The sequence below is a fragment of the Sinocyclocheilus rhinocerous genome, unplaced genomic scaffold, assembly GCF_001515625.1.
Source record: "Sinocyclocheilus rhinocerous isolate Xijiao unplaced genomic scaffold, SAMN03320098_v1.1 scaffold200, whole genome shotgun sequence".
NCBI lineage: Eukaryota > Metazoa > Chordata > Actinopteri > Cypriniformes > Cyprinidae > Sinocyclocheilus > Sinocyclocheilus rhinocerous.
The window spans coordinates 2,637,609-2,649,423 of record NW_015641014.1 but is presented as its reverse complement, the minus strand read 5'-3'; the positions used below and the strand labels follow the sequence as shown (position 1 = coordinate 2,649,423).

At 35.0% G+C, this 11,815-nt stretch overlaps 1 protein-coding gene across 1 annotated transcript in view; it reads right to left on the bottom strand.

Annotated features, from left to right (window-relative positions):
- The window catches only part of LOC107753625 (cytosolic carboxypeptidase 2-like), a 25,226-nt gene that overhangs the window by 4,629 nt on the left and 8,782 nt on the right, over nucleotides 1-11,815 (bottom strand). Inside the window, exons 5-20 of the mRNA XM_016569831.1 lie at nucleotides 9,157-9,264; nucleotides 8,894-9,044; nucleotides 8,546-8,779; nucleotides 5,972-6,377; nucleotides 5,700-5,842; nucleotides 4,583-4,742; nucleotides 4,374-4,500; nucleotides 3,984-4,084; nucleotides 3,783-3,895; nucleotides 3,624-3,690; nucleotides 3,432-3,536; nucleotides 3,155-3,241; nucleotides 2,908-3,021; nucleotides 2,618-2,675; nucleotides 2,309-2,509; nucleotides 2,190-2,223 (exon numbers count right to left, since the gene is read on the bottom strand). Of these exons, the coding sequence (XP_016425317.1) occupies nucleotides 2,190-2,223; nucleotides 2,309-2,509; nucleotides 2,618-2,675; nucleotides 2,908-3,021; nucleotides 3,155-3,241; nucleotides 3,432-3,536; nucleotides 3,624-3,690; nucleotides 3,783-3,895; nucleotides 3,984-4,084; nucleotides 4,374-4,500; nucleotides 4,583-4,742; nucleotides 5,700-5,842; nucleotides 5,972-6,377; nucleotides 8,546-8,779; nucleotides 8,894-9,044; nucleotides 9,157-9,264 (2,209 nt within the window). The remainder of the gene's footprint in view (nucleotides 1-2,189; nucleotides 2,224-2,308; nucleotides 2,510-2,617; nucleotides 2,676-2,907; nucleotides 3,022-3,154; nucleotides 3,242-3,431; nucleotides 3,537-3,623; nucleotides 3,691-3,782; nucleotides 3,896-3,983; nucleotides 4,085-4,373; nucleotides 4,501-4,582; nucleotides 4,743-5,699; nucleotides 5,843-5,971; nucleotides 6,378-8,545; nucleotides 8,780-8,893; nucleotides 9,045-9,156; nucleotides 9,265-11,815) is intronic.

Here is an 11,815-nt window from a genome sequence, read left to right as displayed (position 1 = left end):
GTTAAAGGGATAGTTCACCCAAAAATGAAAATTCTGTCATTAATTACTCACCCTCATGTTGTTCCAAACCTGTAAGACCTTCGTTCATCTTCGGAACACAAATTAAGATATTTTTGATGCATTCCGAGAGCTCTTTGACCCTCCCATAGACAGCAAGGATCCTTACACGATCAAGGCTCAGAAACGTAGCAAGGAGATCGTTAAAATAATCCATGTGACATCAGGGGTTCAACTAATTTTACGAAGCTACGAGAATACTTTTTGTGCACAAAGAAAACAAAAATAACGACTTTATTCAACAATTTGTCTCCTCCGCGTCACCCTGGCGCCATTTTGGAGAGTATCTCATATGTAAACAACATATGCTGTTCGATGTCAGCAGCAGCGTATGCGGATACGCTGTTTACATTGTTTCTGCTTTGATCTGAACGTAAACAGCGTATCTGCGTACATACGTTGCATACTTTATGTATGTGATACTCTCCAAAATGGCGCCAGGGTGACGCGGAGGAGACGAATTGTTGAATAAAGTCGTTATTTTTGTTTTCTTTGTGCACAAAAAGTATTCTCGTAGCTTCGTAAAATTACAGTTGAACCACTGATGTCACATGGATTATTTTAACAAACTCCTTGCTACGTTTCTGAGCCTTGATCGTGTTAGGATCCTTGCTGTCTATGAGAGGGTCAGAGGAGCTCTCGGAATGCATCAAAAATATCTTAATTTGTGTTCCGAAGATGAATGAATGTCTTACAGGTTTGGAACAACATGAGGGTGAGTAATTAATGACAGAATGTTCATTTTTGGGTGAACTATCCCTTTAACGTGCTACGACTGAGGAAAATGTGTAGATGTTCTTTCTGCGACATACTTCTCCTCACTGCTCAGGCTGTCTGTAGAAGCAGCATTTCTCCTGAAAACCTGAGTTTTGCTTCCTTTGGGCAGCCTCCCTAACCTCAGACTTCCGATCGCAGCCTGATTCCCAAACAACTGACCGTGGCTAAGGAGGAGCACACAATGACAGCAGTGAGAACAGATGATGACATTCTGCACTGTATGTGACTGTAAGTGTCAAGCAAACTGCCAGAAAAATAAACCTGTGTAGGTCAGGGAGGAAACGGGAATCATCTTGTTTACTGATTTGGTTGGCCCTTCTGGACTTCTCTGTATCTGGTAATGCAAGGCCAACCACAGCACCTGGTAACATGGGAAAATTAATCCGGTTGCAGGTATCATAATACACTAATACACTGCCAAAAACATTTGGAGACTGTGTATTTAAATCTGATATTGAATTTCAAATAGTGTAGTGCACATTTATAATGCACAACAATTTTATTTACTTTTTTCCCCAGCATATCGGCCATACCAGTATTTAAAGAAATAGCAAATGTTTACCTCGTCCATCTGTCTTATGACTGATCCTCAGGGTTCCCATGTTGTCTAGTGGCATTAAATGTTTGACAGGAATATGGGTCACTTGCATCTGACTTTCCTGCCTGAGTAGATACATACGCTTTCTTTTAAGTAGTAGAAACTGGCCATAGACATTCAAAACAGGCCTGTGATGGCCAGAAATGTTGATTGTTCAAAATGTGTTTATGCCAACTAGGTAGGCAGCTCATTATGTTTTGAGACACAGCCATTGCTTATTTGCTGCCCATCACAGTCACTCAGTTAAAGAGTAAAGATCAGTATCGTTTAATTTTTGCCATATATATATATATCTCATGTAAAGGTACGTGAAGACACTGATATAAAAAGAGGCCATTCTCCCATATGAGTGCTGAATTTAGTTTCTAGGTTAATTAATTAACGAAGTTGCCCTTGCGAAGCTGCCCTAATGAATAAGATTATTTTGAATTTCTAATCAGTAACTCGTGAAAACATCACTTTATATTGGCTTTGAGGTTTAAAATGGTTGTTTCCATTAAAGGAATATTAGATTTAGTATATATTAAATATAACAGATCATATATTATACATGATTAAATATATAAACTGCATATTAAGAATATAAACTGCTGCACTATGTATACAATTTTTTGCAAAATGAAAATATTCATTAAAATGTGTGTGTGTGTGTATATATATATATATATATATATAGCCTTGCTATTCAGTTTCCAATGTATTCTGCTATTATGCCACTTCTACTGTGAAATATACTTTGTTGATGTAGCCAACTTACCTCCTCTGTGTAATGTTCGAAATATGGGGTCTTTCTGTGAGACAGCAAAATGATAAATATGTCAACTATGTGGTCAGAATTTTATTGAAAATCTGCACATAAGAAGTCAGAAGACATACCTTTCATTTCTGGCTGAAGTCTGTAATCGGGGTACAAGGGCATTGTGTACGGTTGGACTGGTATAATCAGAGATCGTTCTCTGGAGGCTGGTACTGATGGACATCTTTTCTGACCTCCAATAACTAGGTGTGTCTGTCGCTGTAATTGCCCCTGGGGGGCTGATGAGGTAGCGTGCTGATATGTTTTATGCCCAGTATCAACTGAAAAATATGACACGTTAGTTTTAATTGATTTCATTTACTTCCCTTGATAGAAAGGATTGAATATACAAGTATGTGTTTTATTTTTATATATTTAAGTATATTTACCTGAGACAGATTGACGGTAAGATGAATAACCATTGTGCAAACTGGTGGCAGGCACAATCTGGAACAAACAGGGTTTGTTTTTGTTTGCAAAAAAAAGGATTCTGCCTTATCTTAAAAATGATTTACACAGTGGTCAACATTAGATTAGTGGATCAAAACCTTTCATCAAAGTTGTCCTAAAACCAAAACAATACCCGTTCTTGTCTTAGGACAACTTTGATGAACTTTTTTGATCCACTTCAAATGTTGACTACTGTATATTATCCAAAATATCAATCCAGATCAGTTACCTTTTCTGGTCTGTTCCCCCATAGATCTGAAATATTTTCTACAACACCAATGTGAGTGGTGGGATGAGGGATCCAAGACCTCACAGTCTGATTCGCCCTTACCGGACATGGCATCTACACAGCATAGAAAATAAAACTTTTCACTATCCATTTTACCGAGTTAAATACTACTTTGGTTTTTTACATTGTATAACACCCCTTTTTGTTTTTTTGGTAATCATTTTGGACCAAAATTACAAAGATTTACCTTTTGTTTCTTAGTATCCTTCACAAAGCACATAGTTTTCTCTTGGATTCTCACTTTGACCACGTCTTCATTTGAGGGCACAGGATCCTTCAGAAATATATATAGATATAATGAATACGATTCCTTACACTTACTTTTAATTATATTTTAAATAACATTTTACTTAAATTAAACTTAATTTAAAAATGTTCTAAAATAAATTGAAAAATATTTTGCAGATTTAAGATCATGATCTATAAGGAATAATCTATAAAAATGCATATTTAGTAAGATCTACCAAATGTTTGATGTTCCTTTGAATAATTTTGGGTCCTGTGCTCTGTACTCGTTCTTGTCGGAGTCGGTTCCTTTCTTTGCGGCTTCTTAGTTGTTTTTTCTTGCCCTACATTTGTTAAAGAAACCACAGAACATTAAAGAAAATGAAATCTTCTTTAGGATGTCTCTTAGAGGGTTTTGCTTCGTACTGCACCTGGTTTGTGGCATTTAGAAGATGAACAGGAAGTCCATCTGATTCAGTACTGTTTGATCCACTTGTGCTGCACAGAACATCAACATTGTGAAATAATCTGACATGTAGTTATCAAATGTTCACAGGATGGAATATGTTTTTATTTGACTGTATTCTTACCTAGACTCGATGTCAATGTCAGACAGATCCTCTAAGGAGTCCACTTCTCTTCCGAGCTTCCGTCTGACCTCTTGTCTCAATAACAGCCCTAACTCCTCCAGACAGTGGTTGGTCTGTTTAAAATGTATTTCAATCAATAATGCTCTTTTAAATCGGATTAAAACTGTATTACAAAAGAAGTAAAGTTCAAAGACAGGCCACCTTGGCTGGGTCGGGGTCACAAAAGTCAAGCAGAGTGTCACAAAAGCAATATCCAATTGATTTCAGGTCCCGTGTGCTGAAGTGTGTTCCCTTCATGTCGCCTATAAATAAATTAACTCTTCTTATATACAGAAAACATCTATTTTTGTCTTGGCAACTACCTGAAATGAATTGAATTACTAAAATTATTACCTAAAAAATAAAAAACTAATAAAAATGACTAAATCGCACTACGAAATTACAAAAAATTGAACATTTAAATTTATTAAAATACAAAAATAAAACCTAATTAAAATATTTAAAAACTATAATAGTGTATAAATAATATACTATATAATAGTATAATAATACATTTTTACAAACTTTTTTGATGACTAAGCATGTAAGTACCCAGTGTGGAGCCTCCGAAGGTTGACTCCATTGTGTAGCTGTTCCTAATGCCTAGTCTCCACATGACGATGCGGCCGGTGCCCTCTTTGCTCTTGTGGATTTTGAACTTGCAACTCCTAAAAGAAAACTATGACAAGACAAAAGAATGCATTCAAAATTTGAACAGTCATATTTTGCTTGAGATTATGACTATGACAACCACTGCTAACCTTGTCTGTAGCATTCTTGCTCATCATGAGAGGGAAAACGCGTTCTTGAAGACACTGCGAGGCATCTTTACGATCACTGCATCCATACATGAAGACATTGTTTTTCCTGCTATGACCATGAAAGTCACAGTAGACCACCACCTCTCTTTCACCAAGCAACCTGTGGGATCAAATAAACCGGGTGTATAGATGCAGTCACATTTAACGTTTTTTTTTTAAAATATATATATTTTTTTATTTTATTTTTTGCCGTTTTTGCCTTTAATTTGATAGGACAGTGTAGAGAGGACAGGAAACGAAGTGGGAGAGAGACAGGGAACGGGATTGGGATAGGTCAAACTTGGGACGCCCGAGGCGCAACGGCACTGTACGTCGATGCGCAGTCCACGAGGCTATCGCACTGACTTATTTACCGCTTTTGTGCGAGATTTGAAAATGACTTCTGTGTGAGCTGTGCTTCATACTTTGCTACACTACTGTCAATAGACAATGGACATTATTTTTGCCCGCAAAATGTCACCAAATGTAACCACGCCTTATACAGTCAAACCAAAAATTATTCAGACACCAGATATAATTTTTGATATGTTTTTACTAGTGGGTGCAGGACACTATAGTTCATAAATGTAAGTGAAGATAGCAAAATAAAGTGAACTTTGACATATTATACTCAAAAATTCTTCATACAGTGGACTACCAGTAAAATTTGGGATAAAAAAAATTCAGACACTTTGACCTGACCATGTTTTGCTTAAGTGTTTTTTCTTTAATTGCTAATGTGACTTTTTTACACCACAGACTGAACAAAATTAAGCATTGCTTGGTAATTGGTTGACCTCAATTGGTATTATCTGTGTACTTAAATTTAACAGCTGAATAATTTTTGGTTGATTGTAATCCATTATATACCTTTCTATCAACGTTATCTGACATTATCAAGATGAATTTGTTCTGGCACAGTTTAACTCTTGAGTTCTTGTAATATTTTATCACCTTTTTCTAAACTATAGCAAATAAACTGTGATATAATATAAGAAATGTTGAAGGTGTCTGAATGAATTTTGGTTTGACTACCTAACATGACAAAAGATGTCACAATGACACAATTATTACTCACCGTCTCACCATGTTGCGAGTGTACCAAATGCATGGGAAAGAGTCACGCAGCAGACTGCGGTAGTTTCGGTTCAAATCGCAGCCTGTGAGTGAACACCGGTAGTTTCCCACCACCACACCGTCAGGGTTTAACATCGGTATAACCTGCAGCCAGAACATCTGTTAGTTTACTGTGGTAAACTGTTTACATCTCGTAAAGCACTTGACATGGGTATATATAGAAATTTAGGCCAAAACCCGTTCTCCATCTGTGCCCTGCACTCCTTCTCTCACCTTAAAGATGAAAATTTCCCTCAACAAACGCGCGTCAGGCAAGTCGCTCAGCAGGAACTCCAGAAAACCCTGCATCATCCAAGAGCCGTTGGTTTCTCCTGGATGCACTCGTGCCGTCACAACAACTGCCCGCTTGGCTTTGCGTTCTGCTAAGCTGTTGGACGGAGCTGTTACAGTCAACACATACACCGCATTTCCCGCCAGACTACGACAGAGCACCCGCAGCTTACAGTAAGCTGCACGGACAGGGTCTGAGATGACCTCACGCAGGTAATGCTGTAGGTTTGAATATGTATAAGGGTAGCAGTGGGCCAGGTAGCAGGTGTCACTGTCAAAAGGGAACTCCAGAGTCCAGGTGAGGGAGTACAGCACTTTACCATCCTGTTCAGTGTTGTTTCTGTAGTACCTATAGAAGACATTGAGACAGCAGTTTGGTAAATTGTTTTGTCTGGATCTGATGGATCAAAAATAATTTATAATATTTTTAGGGGTTGGCATAAAGCCAAACATGTCAAGTGGTACAAGTTCCCTGATATCATAATGAAGAAAAAGCCTCATTCTCTTTTTTTCTTTTTTGGTAATTGTATTTATTTTAGCACTTTTTTATTATTAAAAAAAAAAGTCATGTAGAAACAAAGGAAAAATCATAAAATTATTTTATCAGAGAGCAATCAATAATTCTCTTAAAATAGCAGATAATTTGACCTATTTATGACAAGTTGTAAAATTTCATTTTACAATGAAATCATCAACTCCCCCAAATTGTAATATTTATGAATTAATCATCACATTTTTATATAAACTTAAAAAAAATTTTTTTAACTTTTTAAAATAATAATTTAGATGTGTAAACACTGTAATCAAGATGTAAGTAAAATATGTTTTTACTTGATGGTTACACCACACAACATTTTTTTTTTAATTGAAAGTTTTCTTGAAAATGTTGAAAAAAGCATGCTTTGATAAATCATAATTGATACAAACCATAATTATTACATAAAATTAGGAAATTCGACTGTTCGACTAGAGGCGCGGCGCAGATCGATCATGCGCGAGAGCGATTCGAAAGCGTAAGGAGCAGTTTGCTCTCTTTAGCTCTCGTGGTACTGTAATACACCAGTATTGAGTAGCGCGGGAGCTGCGTGGAGTTCCGATCATATGCAGATGCCCGTTCATACTAACGTTACATGACCGAAAGCGTGTGTTATGTGACCATTCATGCAAACTGTAGCATCATGTAAAATATCAGATAATTTGACCTATTTATAATAAATTGTAAAATTTAATGTGGTCTGACTCCCAAAAGTTGTAATGATATTTATGAATGAATTACTTGTATTTTTTTAAAATATATACTTAAAATAATAACTTTTAAATAATTTAGACGTGTAAACACTGTAATCAAGGTGTAAGTAAAATATGTTTTTACTTGATGGTTACAGCACACAACATTTTTTTTTTTATTGAAAGTTTTCTTGAAAATGTTGAAAAAAGCATGCTTTGATAAATCATAATTGATACAAACCATAATTATTACATAAAATTAGGAAATTATGACATATTAAGTCAATTATGAGATAAAAAGTTAGTTATGACATACCAAGTCATAATTATGCAATAAAAACTAAAAAATTATGACATACCAAGCCAAAATCATAATACAAAAAGTCAAAAATATGACATAAAAGGCACATCATTTTGACCTTTTATTTCATTATTTCTTCATCTCATTACGGTGGTCCAGTAGTGCACAACACCACGAAATTAGTACAACACAACAACAAGCCGCAACACAACGGAAACAAGCCACAACACAATGAATTTAGTACAACTCAACGGAAGCAAGCCGCAACACAACGAAATTAGCACAACTCAACGGAAGCAAGCCGCAACACAATGAAATTAGCACAACACAACACAACGAAAACAAGTCGCAACACAACAAAATTAGTACAACACAACGGAAACAAGTCGCAACACAACGAAATTAGCACAACTCAACGGAAGCAAGCCGCAACACAATGAATTTAGCACAACACAACGGAAAAAAGCCGCAACACAACGAAATTAGCACAACACAATGGAAACAAGTTGCAACATAAAGAAATTAGCACAAAACAATGGAAACAAGCCACAACACAACAAAATTACCACAACAACAGAAACAAGCCGCAACACAATGAAATTAGCACAACACAACGGAAACAAGCCACAACACTGCGAAATTAGCACAACACAACTAGTCGTATGTGTTGTGTTGTGGCTATTTCGTTGTTTTGTGGAGATTTCGTTGTGTTGTGCACTACTGGTCCACCGTACATAATTATTAGTATGTCATAATTTTGACTTTTTTGTCAATATCGACTTCATAATTATGACATTTCATATTTATGACTCCTAAACATGATTTTTTCGTATGTGGTAGAAATGGCCTTATATAAGAAATAGCTTATAACTATATTTTTAAAGATGTTTCCTTCCTATTTATCATGGACACTTATGTGTCATCGAGTTACCAAATAAGATAACTGAGTCACAACTTTGTGTTCATGTTGAGAAATCACTGTTTGTCACCTAATATTTGCTCCTGTTCGCTGCCATCCCTCCCCCTTCAGCCAGGCAGCGTGTTCAGAGTAGAGCAGTGGGCGCATTCCAGCACTATATAGACTGCTTGCCTTCATCAGGTTGATGATGGTGAAGCGGTAGGTGACACCTACCCTCATGTTCCTCACCCGGAAGTAGAACCACTGTGTGTGCTTAGTGGTGTACAAGTCAGTGCGCAAAGTCAGCTCATAGTCATACTGACCACTGAAAGGCCAAGATCAGAGAGTAGTTTAAATTAAACCAAGATATACAAGCTTTACATCTTGTCAGAAGAGACAAAACCATTTGTGGGAATATTAATGAAGCTGTGTGACTTACACTTGCACTGCTTTTCGTAGGTTTCCACTCTCAAAACGGGACTCAAATGCTAGCGTAGGCTCCTCCTGATGGTTGGCACAGGACGTGGCACTATTAATGGGTCCTCTGCTCCCACCCACACGAGAGTAGGTGAAGTAGGAGGTTTTTGTGGCTAAATGGTGTGGTGAACCAACAGGTGAGGATATAAAACCAAAGTTTGGAAATAGCTATAGATTTTTGCACAGAGGAAAAATAACAAATTAAGACATATATAATTTTCTTACCTGGGTCTATGCGGTAAACAGTGTTTCCTCTTACCCCTCCTACCGGCATGGGAGCCTGTTCATCACCTGTTGGTTGATAGAACGGCTCCGGCTCTGAAGGGTCCCATTCTGTTTTTTTAGACATTCAAAATATTAATAATTCAAGATAGTGGTGGAGGAAATGAAGGGTTTACAGAATTGTTTACACATTAAGACATTAAAAAAAACTAGGTTAAAAATCTCATTTCAAAAGGGTGAAACTTAATTATTATTTTAAAATAAAAAGTTTTTAAATGTATTTTATGTGGTAATTTTTTTATTTATTTTTTGCAGATAGCATGAATTGAATTCATTGATAAATATAACTTTTGTGTGAGTCACATCATATGACACTTTAAAACCTAAGCTAACCTTGTCTTGCCATAAAAAGGCAAATCATCTGGTATTTTAAGAGACTAAAAAAATCACATCAAAATGCTGTGTAGATTAAAAAGGGCGAAACTTAATCTTAATTGGCATTTTCAAAAATGTTTTTAAACATTTCGCATGGTAAAAAGTTTTTTTTTTTTTTTTTGTCAATGTCATGAACTGTTAATGTGATTGACAGATTTGGGCGAGTCTCACCACATGACACTTTACAGCCTGAACTAACCTTGTCTTGTCATAAAAATCTGAAATTATGTGATATTTTAAAAGACTTATTGACCTTGACACAAAGTCATGAGGGTCTTCAGGGGTCCTCTCGATATATATATAAATGTATTTATTTTTTAATTTTTTCTAACACGATTTCGATTTGGCAGGGAATTTTTTTTTTCAAATATATATACTACCAGTCAAAGGTTTTTGAACAGTAAGATTTTTAATGTTTTTAAAAAATTATCTTCTGCTCACCAAGCCTGCATCGATTTGATCCAAAGTACAGCAAAAACAGTAAAATTTTGAAATATTTTTGCTGTTTAAAATAACCGTTTTCTATCTGAATATATTTTAAATGTAATTTATTCCTGTGATTTCAAAGCTGAATTTTTAGCATCATTACTCCAGTCTTCAGTGTCACATGATCCTTCAGAAATCATTCTAATATTCTGATTTACTGCTCAAAAAACATTTATTATTATTATTATTATTATTTTGAAACCAGTTGAGTACATAATTTTTTTAGGATTCTTTTTCAGATTGATTTATGTATTATTTATATATATTATTACTTTTTATTTTTATATATTCACATTTTTAAATAAAAAGTTATCAAAGAGATCTATTCAAATTACTGTATGGATAAATTGAATTTTTTAAAATTATATTATATGAATAAATTCACAGATTCTGGGTTCAAAGAAAGTGTCTCCACACAAATCCCTACTGATTTGGTATCTGACAATAATATTGTATTAATAGTGTAAAAAAAAAAAATTTTTTTTAAAGTAAAGCACTGATACCTATATGCTGGATTTTGTCACGGATCACTTCACATTCGATGGGCCAGCGGACGCCCTGGAATGGACAGGAGGTAGATGGGATTGTGAAGAGGTCCAAAGGCTCCCTCAGGCGTGGAATGGGCCGCTCACCGTCAAAATCAAACACAAGCTGTCGGGTTCTAAGAACTTTGTCTAAGCTGAAAAAATCTTGGAAAGTAATGAAACACAGACATAAAATCTCATTTATTACCCAACAGACATGTTGTAGTTAAAAGACATGTGAGAAGCATTAGTTACCAGCAGTGGTTATCAGAATTACCCATGAAACCACGACGTACAATTCATTGGTACATGCTCCCTAAAACAATTATGTGTTCTTAGTGTCTGAATCTTTTATAAAGGCCATGAATTTAAAATGGGAACTAGCTGCTTAGACTCAAGTGTTGCGTATTGTGTGACAACTTGAAAGAACTTGAGAGAAAATGCAAAATTATCATTATTTGGCAATGGTAGTGATTTGTTGCAAGATACAGTATTGCATCTTTACATGGGATCAACTATATTGAGGTCTTGTAAACTACAATATTTTAATTGACATATCATATCATGCTTCATTATGGAAGCCCATAACCACCACATAAGAAAACAAAAAACTTCATAATCATGTTATAAAAAGTTATATTTATAAGAAAAAACTCAGAATTATGACATACTAAGTCATAATTTAGACATAAGAAGTCTATATTATGACAAACTAAGTCATAATTATTAGATAAAAGTTAAAAAAAAAGACAAAAATATAAGTCATAATTATGAGAACAAAATGAGAAAAATTATGACAAGTCAAATTTTTGTCTTAATTATGACTTAATTATTGATTCATTTTAATTATTGAAAATTTATTTATCACTGATTGACGTTTTATTTCATAGTGTCATAATTTAGCATTTTTAAGGTATACGCATTTTAAAAATCATAATTTAATTGACATCATAACATGCTTTATTATAGAAGCACATTTCCACCACATAATAAAAAACATGCTTTGGTAAACCATAATTATGGCATTAAAAAGTCATTATTATGAAATAAAAATTCTAAATACATTATGACATTAAGTAAAAAGTCAAAATTATGACACAAAAGTCAAAATTATAACATACTAAGTCATAATTTTACGGTGGCTGAGAGAGCTTAACGCGCTGCAAATGAAAAAACACATGCAAATAGAAAAACACCTGCAAATTAAGAAAACATCT